Below are 13,980 nucleotides of genomic sequence, written 5' to 3'. Positions count from 1 at the left end.
TAGCAACGCGGCTTCTTCATCCTGCTCTGCGTCGTCTGCCTCTTGACATCCAAACCCGCAGGAGTCTGTGGCATCTCCATTGTGATTTCTCCCTGTCTCTCTCTTTTTTGGGGGGAGAAATAACAACACCGTGGACATGAAGGGTAACAAAGAGCGACGAGGCGTGAATTTCAAAGGTTTGCTGAAGAAGAACTGGCTCCTGATTGCCACGATTCTGGCGGTGCTGCTCGGTACGTGGAAGCCCCTGAATGCCTCATCATGTATGCTGAGAGAATGAGATGTGCATCGCTGTTTATCTGTTCATCCCTCTTTGCTTTAGCGTTCACATTTGCTTTCAGCAGCTGTCACTGTTGTAAATAAATCAACCTCTCCTGCACCAGCTGGCCACTGCTTGACTAAACAGCAACACGCTAAATGTGTGTAAAAGATCATGATAATTCATAATAATCTTTCATAAAAGAATGGTGGATGGGTGGTGTGAGTGAGGAGACACAGCCTCTGTCCTCCGTCTGTCTGGACGTGTCTTAGTCAAACGTGACCAGACTGAAGGGCTCTGACTCTGGGTCTGTGAGGAGTCCCAGCAGCACACGCTGCGTGTCCTCTGCTACAGTCAGTGTCTGCTGGCGTTACAGAACACATTTACATTGCATGGACATTAAAGGAAGAGTTCAACACATTTGGCTGAGTTGCTTTCTTCCTGAGAGTGAGCTGGGAAACTCAATGTCATGTCTGTGTGTTCAAGTACAGAGCTACAGCCAGGGGGCAATTAGCCTAGCTTAGCATAAAGACTGGAAGCAGGGGAAAACAGCTAGCCTGGCTCTGTCCAAAGTTCAAAAATACACCTAGCAATACCGTTGAAGCTGACTAATTCATGACCCCAAATTGCTCTATGTGTAAATGACGGTGTGAATGGATTAGTTTGCACAGGTGGCACCTTCCATGGTGGCCACTAGAACTAGAAAGTATAAATCCATTTACCAAATATACTTATATTTAACAATTTCTTTAAATATTTATAAGTTACTTTTCCAAATAGTTATCTGTTACTTTACCAAATCCTCAAGAACCACTCTTCACATCGATATCAATTAATATACAATATTACTTTTGAAGCTGGTTCGCCTGTGACTTCCGTTATTTCCTTCTACTAAAATAGAGGTGAAGAACACCAGGAGTTGAGTTTTCATTAAAACTAAATTATGACTGCATGCCACATCAGTCAGAGCACACATGACCAAATAGCATCCTAAGTCACCGTATGACTGATTGCTGACAAACAATGTAGCATTTAAAAGCCTATTTTTTAAACTGAGACTGGCGCAGTGCTAACGCCAAATAAAACACACCGCGGCTACATTACATTACTTCCACCAAGCTTCATGAAGAACAATGAGGGTCTGTTTTAACAGAATACGTCAGCACGTTAGCATTTACTTAACTTTGAGTGTGTCACAGAGGATCAAACATTAAGCACACTGTGTTTTAACAAATACACTACCTGCTTTGGTAATAATTACCAGCTGTACTATGACCTGACATTAGCAATCACTGGAACTTCCTGGATACCAAGTAAATCTGTCAGATGCATATTTCTAGCCTGCCTCTAATCATTGTATAAGAAAGATCTGTTTTGTAAGTTAATGCTTTTTTCCAGGTGTTTGGTTAGTTGATGTTCTGGCATAATGTGAACTGATATTTCAGGAGACATGATAATAAACAGTAAAAAAGGCTGGATTACAAACGACCCCAAATCCAAAATGAGAGATTATTACTATCTTTGGAGGCAGAAACATTTTAAATATTCTCTTTTGTATTTTTGGCAAAGCAAGTACGATTTTGACAAGTTCTCATTGGAGTCTGGAGAGTATGACGTATGTTGTGACCCTTCAGTGCTCTCTGTTTACTGTCAGTGATACTGACATACTTTCATTTTCATAATGGTTTTATGGTCTGCAGGTGTAGGCTAGAGATCATATTCAGCAGCAATAGAGTCTGTCGTCCATCTCACTATCATTATTTTGATCTCAGTTCAGTTTAAAGCTTTCAAAACATCATAGTTGTGCTGGGAGGAAATGACATGCTGCCTAGTGCGGTTATAAAATCATGGAGTGAAATTTAGGAGAACACGCAGTGTGAGCAGCAGGGTCCAGACCTGCAGCTTTAACCTGTAGCTACAACGTGCTGATGTGCACCATCTACAGGCAATGTGAGGTTTGTTAACGGTACAGGTTCGGTTTAATGACGATGGGTTGCTAAGCCTTGAGATCCTTTAGTGTATGTCAATGGCAAGTGACCATCCCATGTGTCTGGCAAAAGTAGACAAGCATAATGAGACCCCGCCGAACTGTTGTTGCTATATTTCCTGACCAAAATTCCTTTTTACAAAATGATGAGATTCCAACTGATATTAAATGATCCCTTTCCTCTGATTACAATGCAAGAAATTATGATGTGTGATTAATTTAATCATATGCTAGAAATTCCTGCTGGCTTGGCTAATGCTACTCAATAGCACTTTCACATCCAGACAGACGTGGTACGTTAATGTTATTGTTTGTATCATAACCAGGTTCAGACTTTGAGAATGAATAAGTTAAACATTCACTCATACCTTCATCTATCTTTTCAGTTGAACTCACAGCAGAAATTTGTAATTTCCCAATTGTCGTAGTTTCCCTGATGTGCTAAATGGGACGTTACTAGGGCTGCAACTAACGATTATTTTAATAATCGATTAATCTGTCGATTATTTCTTTGATTAATCGATGAATCGGATAAAAAAACAAAGCATTAATTTCCAACCGAAAAAATGGCGTGACGCTGTGGCGCGATAGCCTATCAGCGTTGAGATGTTTCTGTCATCACTGACGTCCTGCCGTTGTTGAATCAGGAAATTAATTCTGTAGCCGTCTGTGTTCACCCAGAGCTCTACGATCCCTCATATCAATAGAGACCGGACCAAACTATGTGTATAAATGTGTGTGTAAACCATATAGTGCAAATAATGAATAGACGCTGCCATATTTACATCTAGATGACGCTATTGTGAGTGTTGATGGAGCGGCTACAATGTTAGCATAGAATAGCACCGATATTTCGGAGTCCCTTTTTGTCGGTTTATTGCCGTTAAATCACAGCCAAATCAGTTTATTTTGTGTTCATACAGCTGTAGTAAACAGCCGAGACACAGTAAGCTCGATGAAATCCACGGAGCTCCTCCGGACTATGTTATGACCCAGACATGACGGCGTTTAGTTCCCCGTGATATCTGGGACTTCCACAACACGTACTGAGCAGAAATAGAGGTTATTTTTCCACGGTTGATGGCAGACAGTTGAACAGCTTTTCAGATTCACAAACTGAATAATTACTGCAAGTCATTGTTAGTAGAAACTGTTGAGGTCATGTGCTTCTGCTCTTTAAGTCCACCAGTTTCTAATTTTTTTTCTTTGCTCTTTATTAGCTTGCTGCTAGTGAGGAGGTGTATATTTTATAGAATATGAATCAAATTTGCCCTGGCATTGTTTTTACAGAGTGTTGTTTCTGTGGTTGTCATGAACACGCAGCCAGCAGTCGCACCATGTCCAAAAAAGAAGGTTAGCCACCATCAACTCTGACGCAGTGGCAAGTCTCCATGCAGAGAGCAAAAGTTCTTATGCACCAATTGTGTAGGTGACCGGGTGCTGAAGCACCGATTAAGACCGATAAAAAAAAAGAATACTGCCTCTTTTAACTATAAATTGCCATCCACTTAAAATAGTTACAGCTCTGTGGACTTCTTCTATACAGGGGAGCGACATGGTGTTATGTAATGGCCAGTGTGTAGCCTGTGTGAATAGGCCTTCTGCCCCCTCAAGACTGTGAGCTGGTGTGGTGTAGCTCAGTGTTTTCCATTAATTACCTAGACCCACCACAGTTTCACAATGAACCGGGTTGGTCCGTGCAGTCTGCCTGGGAGATTCGACTCAGCGGGTCAGAAAGGGAAGCTCGGTGTGGGAGGATTTCTTCCCGCTGCGACTGACCTGCAGCAATGTCAGCGACCTGTCTTGAAACACGGACCCTGTGTCATTTAACCATGCTGTCATCACTATTCATATCTCCACAACGTATGTGTTTATGATTAAATTGTATAGAAAAGCACAGAATTGGTTGCACGAGCACAACGTTCATAGTATAACTAGCCTCTTCATTTTTCTCTCAAAGCTCACCAGATTGATGCATTTACCTTTGAAATGTTCCTTTTGTGGGAGCATCCACCCACCACAGTCTCTCAAAATTCTTTTGGAAAAACTAGTGTAGCCTGTTAAAATGTATAGCAGAGAGATGTCGCATTAAAAGTTCACTATAGCAAAGCGCAGTTAAAGTGATTTTGTGACAACAATCACCTTGGTGGTACAACTCGGTACACAAGAAAACAGGAGATCTGGAAACAGAAGACTGCAGCTATAACAGCTTGTTGCCTGCAGGTGGCACACGTGCGAAAATTGTAGCAACAGTTCTGTTGTTTAGCAACTGTCTTTGCCCATAGGTGGCAACATTACAATACACTGCTGGTCAAAACTGCTGCTGCTGCTGCTGGTACCAAACTCTACATTGTGGAGAATCTGCAGCGTATTGAATGTGAAAGGTTGAGTGATCGTTGGACCACGTACAGTTTGCTGCGTCGTCGCTTTGTTTTACAAGCAACTTTAACGGTGGTCTGTTATGTGTGATTGCACAGATGGTGGTTTGGAGTGGATTACTAAAATCAGTGAGTGGAATACATGTGAAGGTTATAGCTGGAAGATACAATGTGTGTTGTGCCTCATGAATTCCGTCAGGATGAAACCTCACTGATGTGCAATAATGTGACAGTTGCTAATGTAGAGAAAAATCTGCATTCATTTAAGCGTAATATACCAAGTTCAATGTTGCATGTGCTTGGCTGTCCTGTCAGTTGTGCTCATAAGTTTACAAACCTGGCAGATTTAGTAAGATGTGTCCCATTCTTTAAAGACAACTAGAGTGACCAGGCAAAACACATTTATTTTATTTTAAATGGGATTCTTATAAGGCGTCACAGAATAGCACAATCATTATACAAAACATAGCAATGAAGAAAATAATGGGATGAATAATGAGTTCCAGCTCAAAAGTTTGCATACCCTTAGTTCTTAATACTGTGTATTGCCCCCTTCAGCATCAACATTACAGTCATTTAGCAGACGCTTTTATCCAAAGCGACTTACAATTCAGATTATACACCGGGAGCAGTTTTGGGGTGCTTGCTCAAGGACACATCAACATGTGACTAGTGGAGCCTGAAACGGGGATCGAACTGCTGATCCTCTGATTGAAAGACGGCCTTGCTATCCACTTTGCCAGAGTCACCCCATCAACGATGGCTTACAGTCTTTTGTGATAGTTGTGGATGCTCCCCTTTATTTTCTCAGATAGTGAAGCTGCCCATTCTTCTTGGAAAGAAGCCTCCAGGTCCCGTACATTATTGGGTTGTCTTACATGAACTGCACGTTTGAAATCTCCCCAAAGTGGCTCAATTATATTGAGAATTATATTGTGGTCAGGAGACTTCATAAGCTTTCCGACGTATGAAAGCAAATTGTCCTTCAATATTTTCTGATAACATGCTGCCATTAATTGAACTGAATTCCCTGTGCTGCTGTAGACCCCCTTTCCTTTTTCTAATCTTTGGATATGTTTTTATACCTTTTTCCAGATTTATAAAGTTCAACTACCTTTTCTCGCAGGTCCTTTGACTGTTCTTTTGCTTTTCCCATGGCTCAGTTTTCAGCAGACCTGGTTGAAAATGTGCAGGGATCTCTCAAGAGCTAAGAAACTCATTGGCTATTTATACACGGACACTAATTACAATCTAACATGTCACAGGTGGGGAAACTTACCCTTAATACCATTTAAACCTGTGTGTGTATATTATCAGGCCAAACATTCAAGGGTATTTAACCTTTTGATCAGGGTGATTTCAGTTATCATTATGATTTAAAAAGGGCACACACAATTATGTGATGATCAATAGCTTCACTTGACCACTATCCTTAAATAACAGAAAGGTTTCCTGCATGATCTGTCAAAATAATAGCCAATATTTCACAAATTCTGCCAGGCTATGTAAACTTATGAAAACAACTGTATATGCAGCGAAGGACTTTTTTCCTTTTTTCAGCTGAGACCAAGAATTCTTCATGATGTGATTTTGTCTTTCTCCTGATCAGGGATCAGTTTGGGCGTTGTGGTCAGAGAGTACTCATCCCTCTCCAACCTTCACAAGCAGTATTTCGGCTTCCCAGGAGAGATCCTCATGAGAATGCTGAAGCTTGTCATCCTCCCACTCATCATTTCAAGCATGATAACAGGTAACTTGAACATAATTAACATAAATGTGATATATATATATATATATATATATATATATATATACAATATATCATCAGTAATATAACTAAATATTCCTCTCAAACCTGAACCTAAAATATTCGTTTTAGCTTTAAGCTACATTTACATCTGCTAAATTCATTTAGACACTTTTATGATTACTACCTACTGGCCTACTATCTTAGTGAAGCCTCTAGACTTAAAGGTGTAGCATTTAGGGGAACTCGCCATTCGCGTTTTTGCGTCGTCCACTGTAGTTCTCCTACATGCTTGGCCCACGGTGGTTGCAGTCACTTATTACCTGTCTACACCATGAATGCTAGCTGAGGTTTTAAAGGCCAATCTGTAAAAGTTTTGACCAGATAAATTGATTGTATATTCACATGCAAATGTGAAGATTTTGATTTAGAGCTCGATCACATCCGAATTCAAAATCTTCATTCTTTTCTTCTGATACCTGGGAGAACAAGCTTTTGGTTTGGAATTCAATTCAATATTGTGCTTTTTGTCCACAGGTGTTGCAGCCCTGGACTCTGAGGTATCAGGAAAAATAGGTCTGCGAGCTGTTATTTATTACTTCTCAACAACCATCATTGCAGTTATTCTTGGTGAGTTGATTATTTTCTCCCCTTGTCTAATTGTCAGTAGCAGTTGTCAGTAGTTGCTTTACAGTTAAGTCCCTCAAATGGTGTTGTGTAAAAACGGTGGTTGATATTAAACCTGAATGAGTCAAGTTGTTATCATTTGCAGGTATTATTTTGGTGATGACTATCAAACCGGGAGTCTCTCAGACAGCTGAGCACCTTGACAGAGCCGGGACAACGCCCAACGTCACAACAGTTGACACTCTCTTGGACCTCCTCAGGTGACCTCCCAGCCATGTGATACATTTTTCTCATAACCATAAAATACCCAGTCATTCAGATGTTAAAGTGACAGAGACTGCAACCGTAGGTCCTTCCCTGATAAGGTTTAAAAATAGAAACACTTGACTTGTGGTGATCAGTCACTAATTATTTATCACCTCAGTTCTGCCTTTATGCTTCAAATGAGCTAGACTCACATTATGAACAAGTATAAACCCTTTTGATGTTGTTCAGCTACATCAAAAGTGTTTATACTTGTTTTGAATGTCCACAGTCGAAGGCGGGGTGAAGAGCCTGCCACCAAACCCTTCTCCTAATGCCTACCATCTCTTTGTGTCTTGTGCAACTTGAAAAGGTTTTTGACAACTCAAAAACTTTGGTCAACTTGAAAATTGATATCAACTTTAAAAGTTAACATCAACAGTTAACGTTTATCAATTTAACTCGGAATGTTACGTCGGCTCAGAAATGACTTCTACTCATAAAGTTACTTCAACTTGGAAAGTTGACTCGGCTGTCAGGAAGGGGTTTTCAGCTGCTGTGAGCTGATCCAAGTACTTTGGTAGCATACCGTGGCCTTTAATTCCAGAGCTCTGAGGTTCACATATCCAACCTTCAGTTTCTTGAATGTATGACAATTGATTTAATTGAAAACAATGTACAGCATGACATGAAAATCCAATTCCCACTACATGTTGTTGACAAAATCCTAGCTTCCCTGGAGTAGGTATCTGCAAATGTTAATGTTTAACTCCTTTGCCTCAATAAACACATTTACATCCTCCTAATTGATATGAATGGTTTTGACCAACATAAAGAGTAGTTGCAATGACCAATCTGTCAGTGTAATACACATCATTAGTCAGTGTCTGTCATTCACCCCCAATCTTTTTTTCTACAGAAACATGTTCCCCGAAAATCTGGTGCAGGCTTGTTTTCAGCAGGTAAGAGGCTTTGCACATCCATCATTCATCTCTGTTCCACTTTCTACCCATGTTTATCATTTCAACCTACATCAGGGTGTGGTGAGTACAAGTCTGTAGCCATGTTGAAGTGACTCTGATGTTGTGAAATTTGACCGCACTCTAGTACAAGACCAAGCGCAAAGAGCTGGATCCTCCAAAAGTTTCAGCCAACACCACCACAATTCCACCTCTCGCCACTACTATCATGTCGGTGGTAGAGGTAGGTGTGCACATTACTCTATTCTGTTCATCTAGAGCACCAGAGTTCACAAGTATCTTCTGTTGGGAACATCCATTAACATGTCTGTTGGGGTTTTGGTCTTTACATACGACGGTGTGTCCATGTGGATCCATCTGCTGCACTTCACGTGTCATGTTTCTGCACCTGGCAACCCGCGTCTGATCTAAATGCATCAGAAGTAAAGTAGCCACGGGCCACTGGGCTGTGATCCTGTAGGAAACATTTGCACAGCTCATCAATGGCTCTTTAGAGAAAGCTAATGTGGTTGTGAAAGCAGCTTCCTGACCTGCTCTTGGTTAGCTGAATGAATAACCTCCTTGTGTCCTCTCTTGGCAGAACATAACCAAGGAATATAAAATCGTTGGGTCGTATTCGGATGGAATCAACGTATTGGGGATTATCGTGTTCTGTGTTGCTTTTGGCCTTGTCATTGGGAAGATGGGCGAAAAAGGACGTATCCTCCTGGAATTTTTTGATGCGCTGAACGAAGCAACCATGAAACTGGTCCATATCATTATGTGGTATGTATGAAAGACTGATCTACAGTTATGGGTTTCCAGACGGAGAACATTTAGCGACATGGTGGACTCATAATCTTACTTTCAGTTTTTAAAACTTGGACGACTATACAAATACACCTTTGAGTACTTTTGAAGAATGAATCCTGATCTGCAAATAAAGGCTTGAAAGCTCTTGATCTTGGAAACGATAGTTTAAGAAAATAAAATCTTGACTCAAGGTCCACTTACTATCATTTTCAAGGGTTTCTATTGCATCTTGTGATCTTCCTCAGCCTGCAAATTCCATGTGCTAAGACAATGAGTTTGAGAAAAAGCTAACAACTAGTCTAGTTGGTAGATGAAGAGCAAATAATATATATTTTTACTTTACAGCTTATACTTGTAAATCATTCTTTGCTACAAAAGGGTGCATCTAGCAAGGTCAGAACACAGGATACAGCCCTTTCTGGGGTGCTGTTTCCCATAACTCCTAGCATGAGTCTTGGTAACAGAAGTCATACAAATTGAATTACTTATTACTCTTAAGTAATACTCCCTTATGTACAATTATGTATATACATTTTTGCAGGTTCAAGCACATGAGCATTTTAACTCAACAATTCCTATAACAGACAGCAGTCATTTCTATCAGACTTACACAAAATATGGCACGATACAAGCTATTTAGGGTAGCATTTAGCTGCTTTCAATAAAACTGTAGTGTTGCTGTAGATTTAGTACTTTCCGATGAAGAGTAGCTTGTAGCTTCACCAGCTACAGGCTCAAAGTAGCTCCCCCAACACTGTCTGTTACTGACTGCTTGTCAGGCTAGAAAACATGTTGGCAACATTATGTCTCTCTTTCCGTCTTCCCACAGGGATTTTGTGGGATAACATATTCAGATTTGACAGTCAAAAAGAAAAATAGAGTAAATTCTTCATAAATTGCATTTAAAATTGCCAAAACCCAACCAGTTGGAAGCTTGATCAAATAAGCACAATAAAACTGCCCAATTTTGCATCTATTAACTAATTGCTTTATTTGTCGAACCAACTGTTTTTATCCTAAATATTTTAATTTAACTATCATAGAACACTAAGAAAACCAGCATATATTCATATTTGAGAAGCTGGAACGTGTGATTTAATCAAGTTAGCATTTTAGCTGTTGCACACTATTTGCTATAATCTTATATTCTATACACCAAATGACTCCAACTTGATGTGTTTTTTCAGCTACATGCCAATAGGGATCCTGTTCCTAATTGCAGCTAAGATCATCGAGGTTGAAGACTGGGAGATCTTCAAGAAGATGGGTCTTTATATGGTGACGGTGCTGAGTGGGTAAGTTGTCCCATTACTCTGTATCCGCCTGTTCCAGACACCGGGATTTATGGTTGACATTTGGGCCGATTCACCCTCCAGTGATACAGTAAAAGCTGAGCTCTGTGTAGGCAGTGATAAGGGCCAAGGACATTTAAAACTGCTCAACCTGCAGCTGCAGTAATGAAAGCTTCGCCCATGCCACTAAATCTAAGTGACACCATTAAAGACTGTACAGTAAATCCCCTCCAGTTAGGTCACGGGGTCGGTCCAAGGCTCCCAGTGCTCCTGTGACAACATTTGCACGCAACGGTCACACTTTGTTGCAATGTTCTGAATACAGCTTTTATAGCCTATGAAAAAACTTTTTCATGCATTGTTGCTTTATGACAATGAATCACAGCGAATGTAATAAAGAGTTTTTGACATGATCAACAGAAAAAGTCTCTTTAATGTCAAAGTAAAGTCAAATCTCTCTAAATGTGCCTTTTTATAAGAGCTGTAGCTGAAATCTATTTAAAAGTCAGTTCAGTTAACTGACATTGGAACTCGTTCTCCCTTTATTCAATGGCCTTCATCATTGTTTATTTTGATCAGAACATTCATTCTGGAAGCAAGGAGTGAAGTGAGCTATAGTGATTTCAAAACTACAGACAGTGATCACATTATAAACTTGATAAAGTATTCCTTTAACAATTGCCCCATTGGGCTGTTTAAGCCCAGGCAACAGTAAACCTTGTTTCATGTATGAATGTAAATGATAGTGAACACTATTTTAATAAGGTATGGGGTTAAAAACACAACCTGGTCTTTATATTTGTATCAAAAATAACATGTGACAGTATAACGGTTGTGGCACAGAATCCAAAAGGCATATGAAAGTGTATCTAGTTCTGTAACACAGAATATAGAATATTGTTCTATAATAATGTCTGTTTTGTCTCTCAGTCTAGCTATCCACGCCACTATCTGTCTGCCACTGATCTTCTTTGTCATTGTGAGGAAGAACCCATATACATTCACACTGGGAATGGCTCAGGCCCTCGTGACAGCACTCATGATCTCCTCCAGGTCAGAATTCACTGAGCCCCTCACTCTGCTTGGAAAGCCAAATCAAACATTTTCATATTTGGAAACCAAAACCATTGTGTGCCAACAGCTGTCTTGTCTTTCAGCTCTGCCACCCTGCCCGTCACCTTCCGATGTGCCGAAGAGAACAATCGCATTGACAAGCGGATCACCCGTTTCGTCCTCCCAGTGGGTGCCACCATTAACATGGACGGGACAGCGCTATATGAGGCAGTGGCCGCCATCTTCATCGCCCAGCTGAATGACTATGCTCTGGATGTGGGCCAGATTGTTACTATCAGGTACATCATAACTAAGGGGCACATCTAACTGCAGGCTATAAAAGACTATAAAATACAACTTATGATACTATAAAACTATTGTTGACCAAGAGAGAAATTTCTTGCTAACTCTAGTCATACCTTGTCTGGAAAATATATAAATATAAAAAAGAATACATACAATCAAATATGGTAAACAAACAAACCAATAAGAGTATGTTAAAACAAGTATATTATCAAAGTGTTAAGTGTATATTAATAGAGAAAAGATGTGCAAGAGTGTGTAACAGTAAGTGTCTGAGTCAGTGGGGGTCCCAGGCTTTATTGATGATCCCGACTGCGGATTGGAAGAAACTGTTCTTGTGGTGTGAGGTCTTGGTCCTGATGGACCGCAGGCTCCTGACAAAGGGAAGGGACTCAAACTACTTGTGTCCAGGGTGAGAGGGGTTGGCTACAATCTTTCTTGCCCGCCTGAGGGCCTAAAGGCCAACAAGTCGTGGAGGGATGGCAGATTGCAGCCAATCACCTTCTCAGCAGAGCGGATGATGCGCGTACCAGACGCTGATGGAGGAGCAGAGGATGAACTCAACGATGGCTGTGTAGAAGTGCACCATCATTGTCTTTGGCAGGTTGAACCTTTTCAGCTGCCTCAGGAAGTACATCCTCTGCTGAGCCTTCCTGGTGATGGAGCTGATGTTAAGCTCCCACTTGAGGTCCTGGTGGAGCCCAGGAAGCGGTAGGACTCCACAGCGTTGACGAGGAAGGGTGATAGGGTCAGGTGGGGCTACGTTCTTGCGTAAATCCACAACCATCTCCATGTCGTTTAGACAATTACTTGTTAGCACAGTTCACGTTGTTTGCACCGTTAGTTGCTAGCACTGTTAGCTGTTAACCGGCGGCTCAGACATCTGTGTCCAGAGCTGTGTGCAGGCATGCAATCCCAGCTTACAGATGTGCAAGAAACGGATAGATTGCCGGTATTGTTTGACTTCCAATGAGTTCAACATCTGTGTGCCCAGAGATACCCTCGGTAAATTTGAAATTGCAGCTTCATTTTATATGCAGTGTTTACTATCCTGATACTGTGCTCTTTGTATTATTATAACCTAATGTTCTGGTACAAACTGCATATATCTAAGTAGCAAAAGTTGATTTTGCTCACACTTAGTTAACTGATGCCATTTGGGGCCACCAATGTCCACATTTCTCATATTTAATTTCTGCATGTTATTATGAAGAATATTTATGACATTGTGTCTGTGTGTTGCAGTATAACAGCAACAGTTGCCAGTATTGGAGCAGCAGGAGTCCCTAATGCTGGGCTTGTCACCATGGTGATAGTCTTAACAGCTGTTGGATTACCTGCAAGTGATGTCACTCTGATAGTCGCTGTGGATTGGCTGCTGTAAGTTTATCTGTTGACCTTTTATCTTGACTGTTTCTCCCACCTTTCTTACTTTCTTACGATGCTGTGGATTGACTTTGAGGGGTGTGTTTCAGGGACCGGTTCCGTACTATGATCAACGTTCTTGGCGATGCTTACGGAGCCGGTATTGTCCAGAAACTATCTAAGCGGGAACTGGAGAGGATGGATCTGACATCGGACGCCGATGTCGCCAACCCCTTCGCTCTGGAAGCCACTTTGGATGACGAAGAATGCGAGAACAAATCCTATGTAAATGGAGGTTTTACCGTCGACAAGACAGATGCGATCTCCTTTACTGAAACCTCTCAGTTTTAGGCTGTGGCTGGCTCCGAGGAGCAGAGAAAGTGCCATGCTGCTATGGATGTAAACGGTAAACCTTCCATCATGTATCAGCACCATGACGAGAGAGGAAAACTATCCAACCAGACCCATCCAAGCTCAGACATCAGCAATAGCAGCCTCCCTTAAGCTTATCCAAGATGATCACCCTTCATGTCGGACATTTATAACCACGACTAGATTAAAGTGCTTCCTTCTTTCACTCAAATTGTGCCAAGATTTTTAAAAAAAGTCAGTTTTCTTCTGAATAAGAGTGAGTTCTTTCTTGCAAAGATGCACTCAAAATAAGAGCTGTTTGTATGTGTGTTTTGGATTTATCTGGAGTGTATGTTTGTTTTTTGCAAAAAAGGAAAAAGTATAATTTAACACAAGTAAAAACAATAATCTGAATTTGAAACTCCATTCCCACTTTATTTGCTCTTTGATGAGACAATAATGTCTGAATGATCTTTTTTTTGCGTGGCTGTTGTTGAAACTCTATGTCCCATAATGCACTGCTTGTATATCTATCTGTATATTTAAACTGTGCCAAACATATAAAGTGGATTTTCACTGAGTTGCATGAAGCAATATGTTAAAGAA

The 13,980-nt window shown here is 40.8% G+C and overlaps 1 protein-coding gene across 1 annotated transcript; it reads left to right on the top strand.

Annotated features, from left to right (window-relative positions):
- Positions 1-13,980, top strand: slc1a1 (solute carrier family 1 member 1). Its single transcript, XM_079184318.1, has 12 exons — positions 1-230; positions 6,231-6,371; positions 6,906-6,998; positions 7,141-7,255; positions 8,158-8,200; positions 8,346-8,441; positions 8,799-8,983; positions 10,198-10,305; positions 11,233-11,355; positions 11,460-11,654; positions 12,904-13,038; positions 13,134-13,980. The coding sequence occupies exons 1-12, from the start codon at positions 137-139 to the stop codon at positions 13,372-13,374; spliced, it is 1,569 nt and encodes a 522-aa protein (XP_079040444.1). The 5' UTR covers positions 1-136; the 3' UTR covers positions 13,375-13,980.

The sequence above is a fragment of the Pholis gunnellus genome, assembly GCF_910591455.1.
Source record: "Pholis gunnellus genome assembly, chromosome: 23".
Lineage (NCBI taxonomy): Eukaryota > Metazoa > Chordata > Actinopteri > Perciformes > Pholidae > Pholis > Pholis gunnellus.
This window is presented reverse-complemented; position numbering and strand designations above follow the sequence as displayed.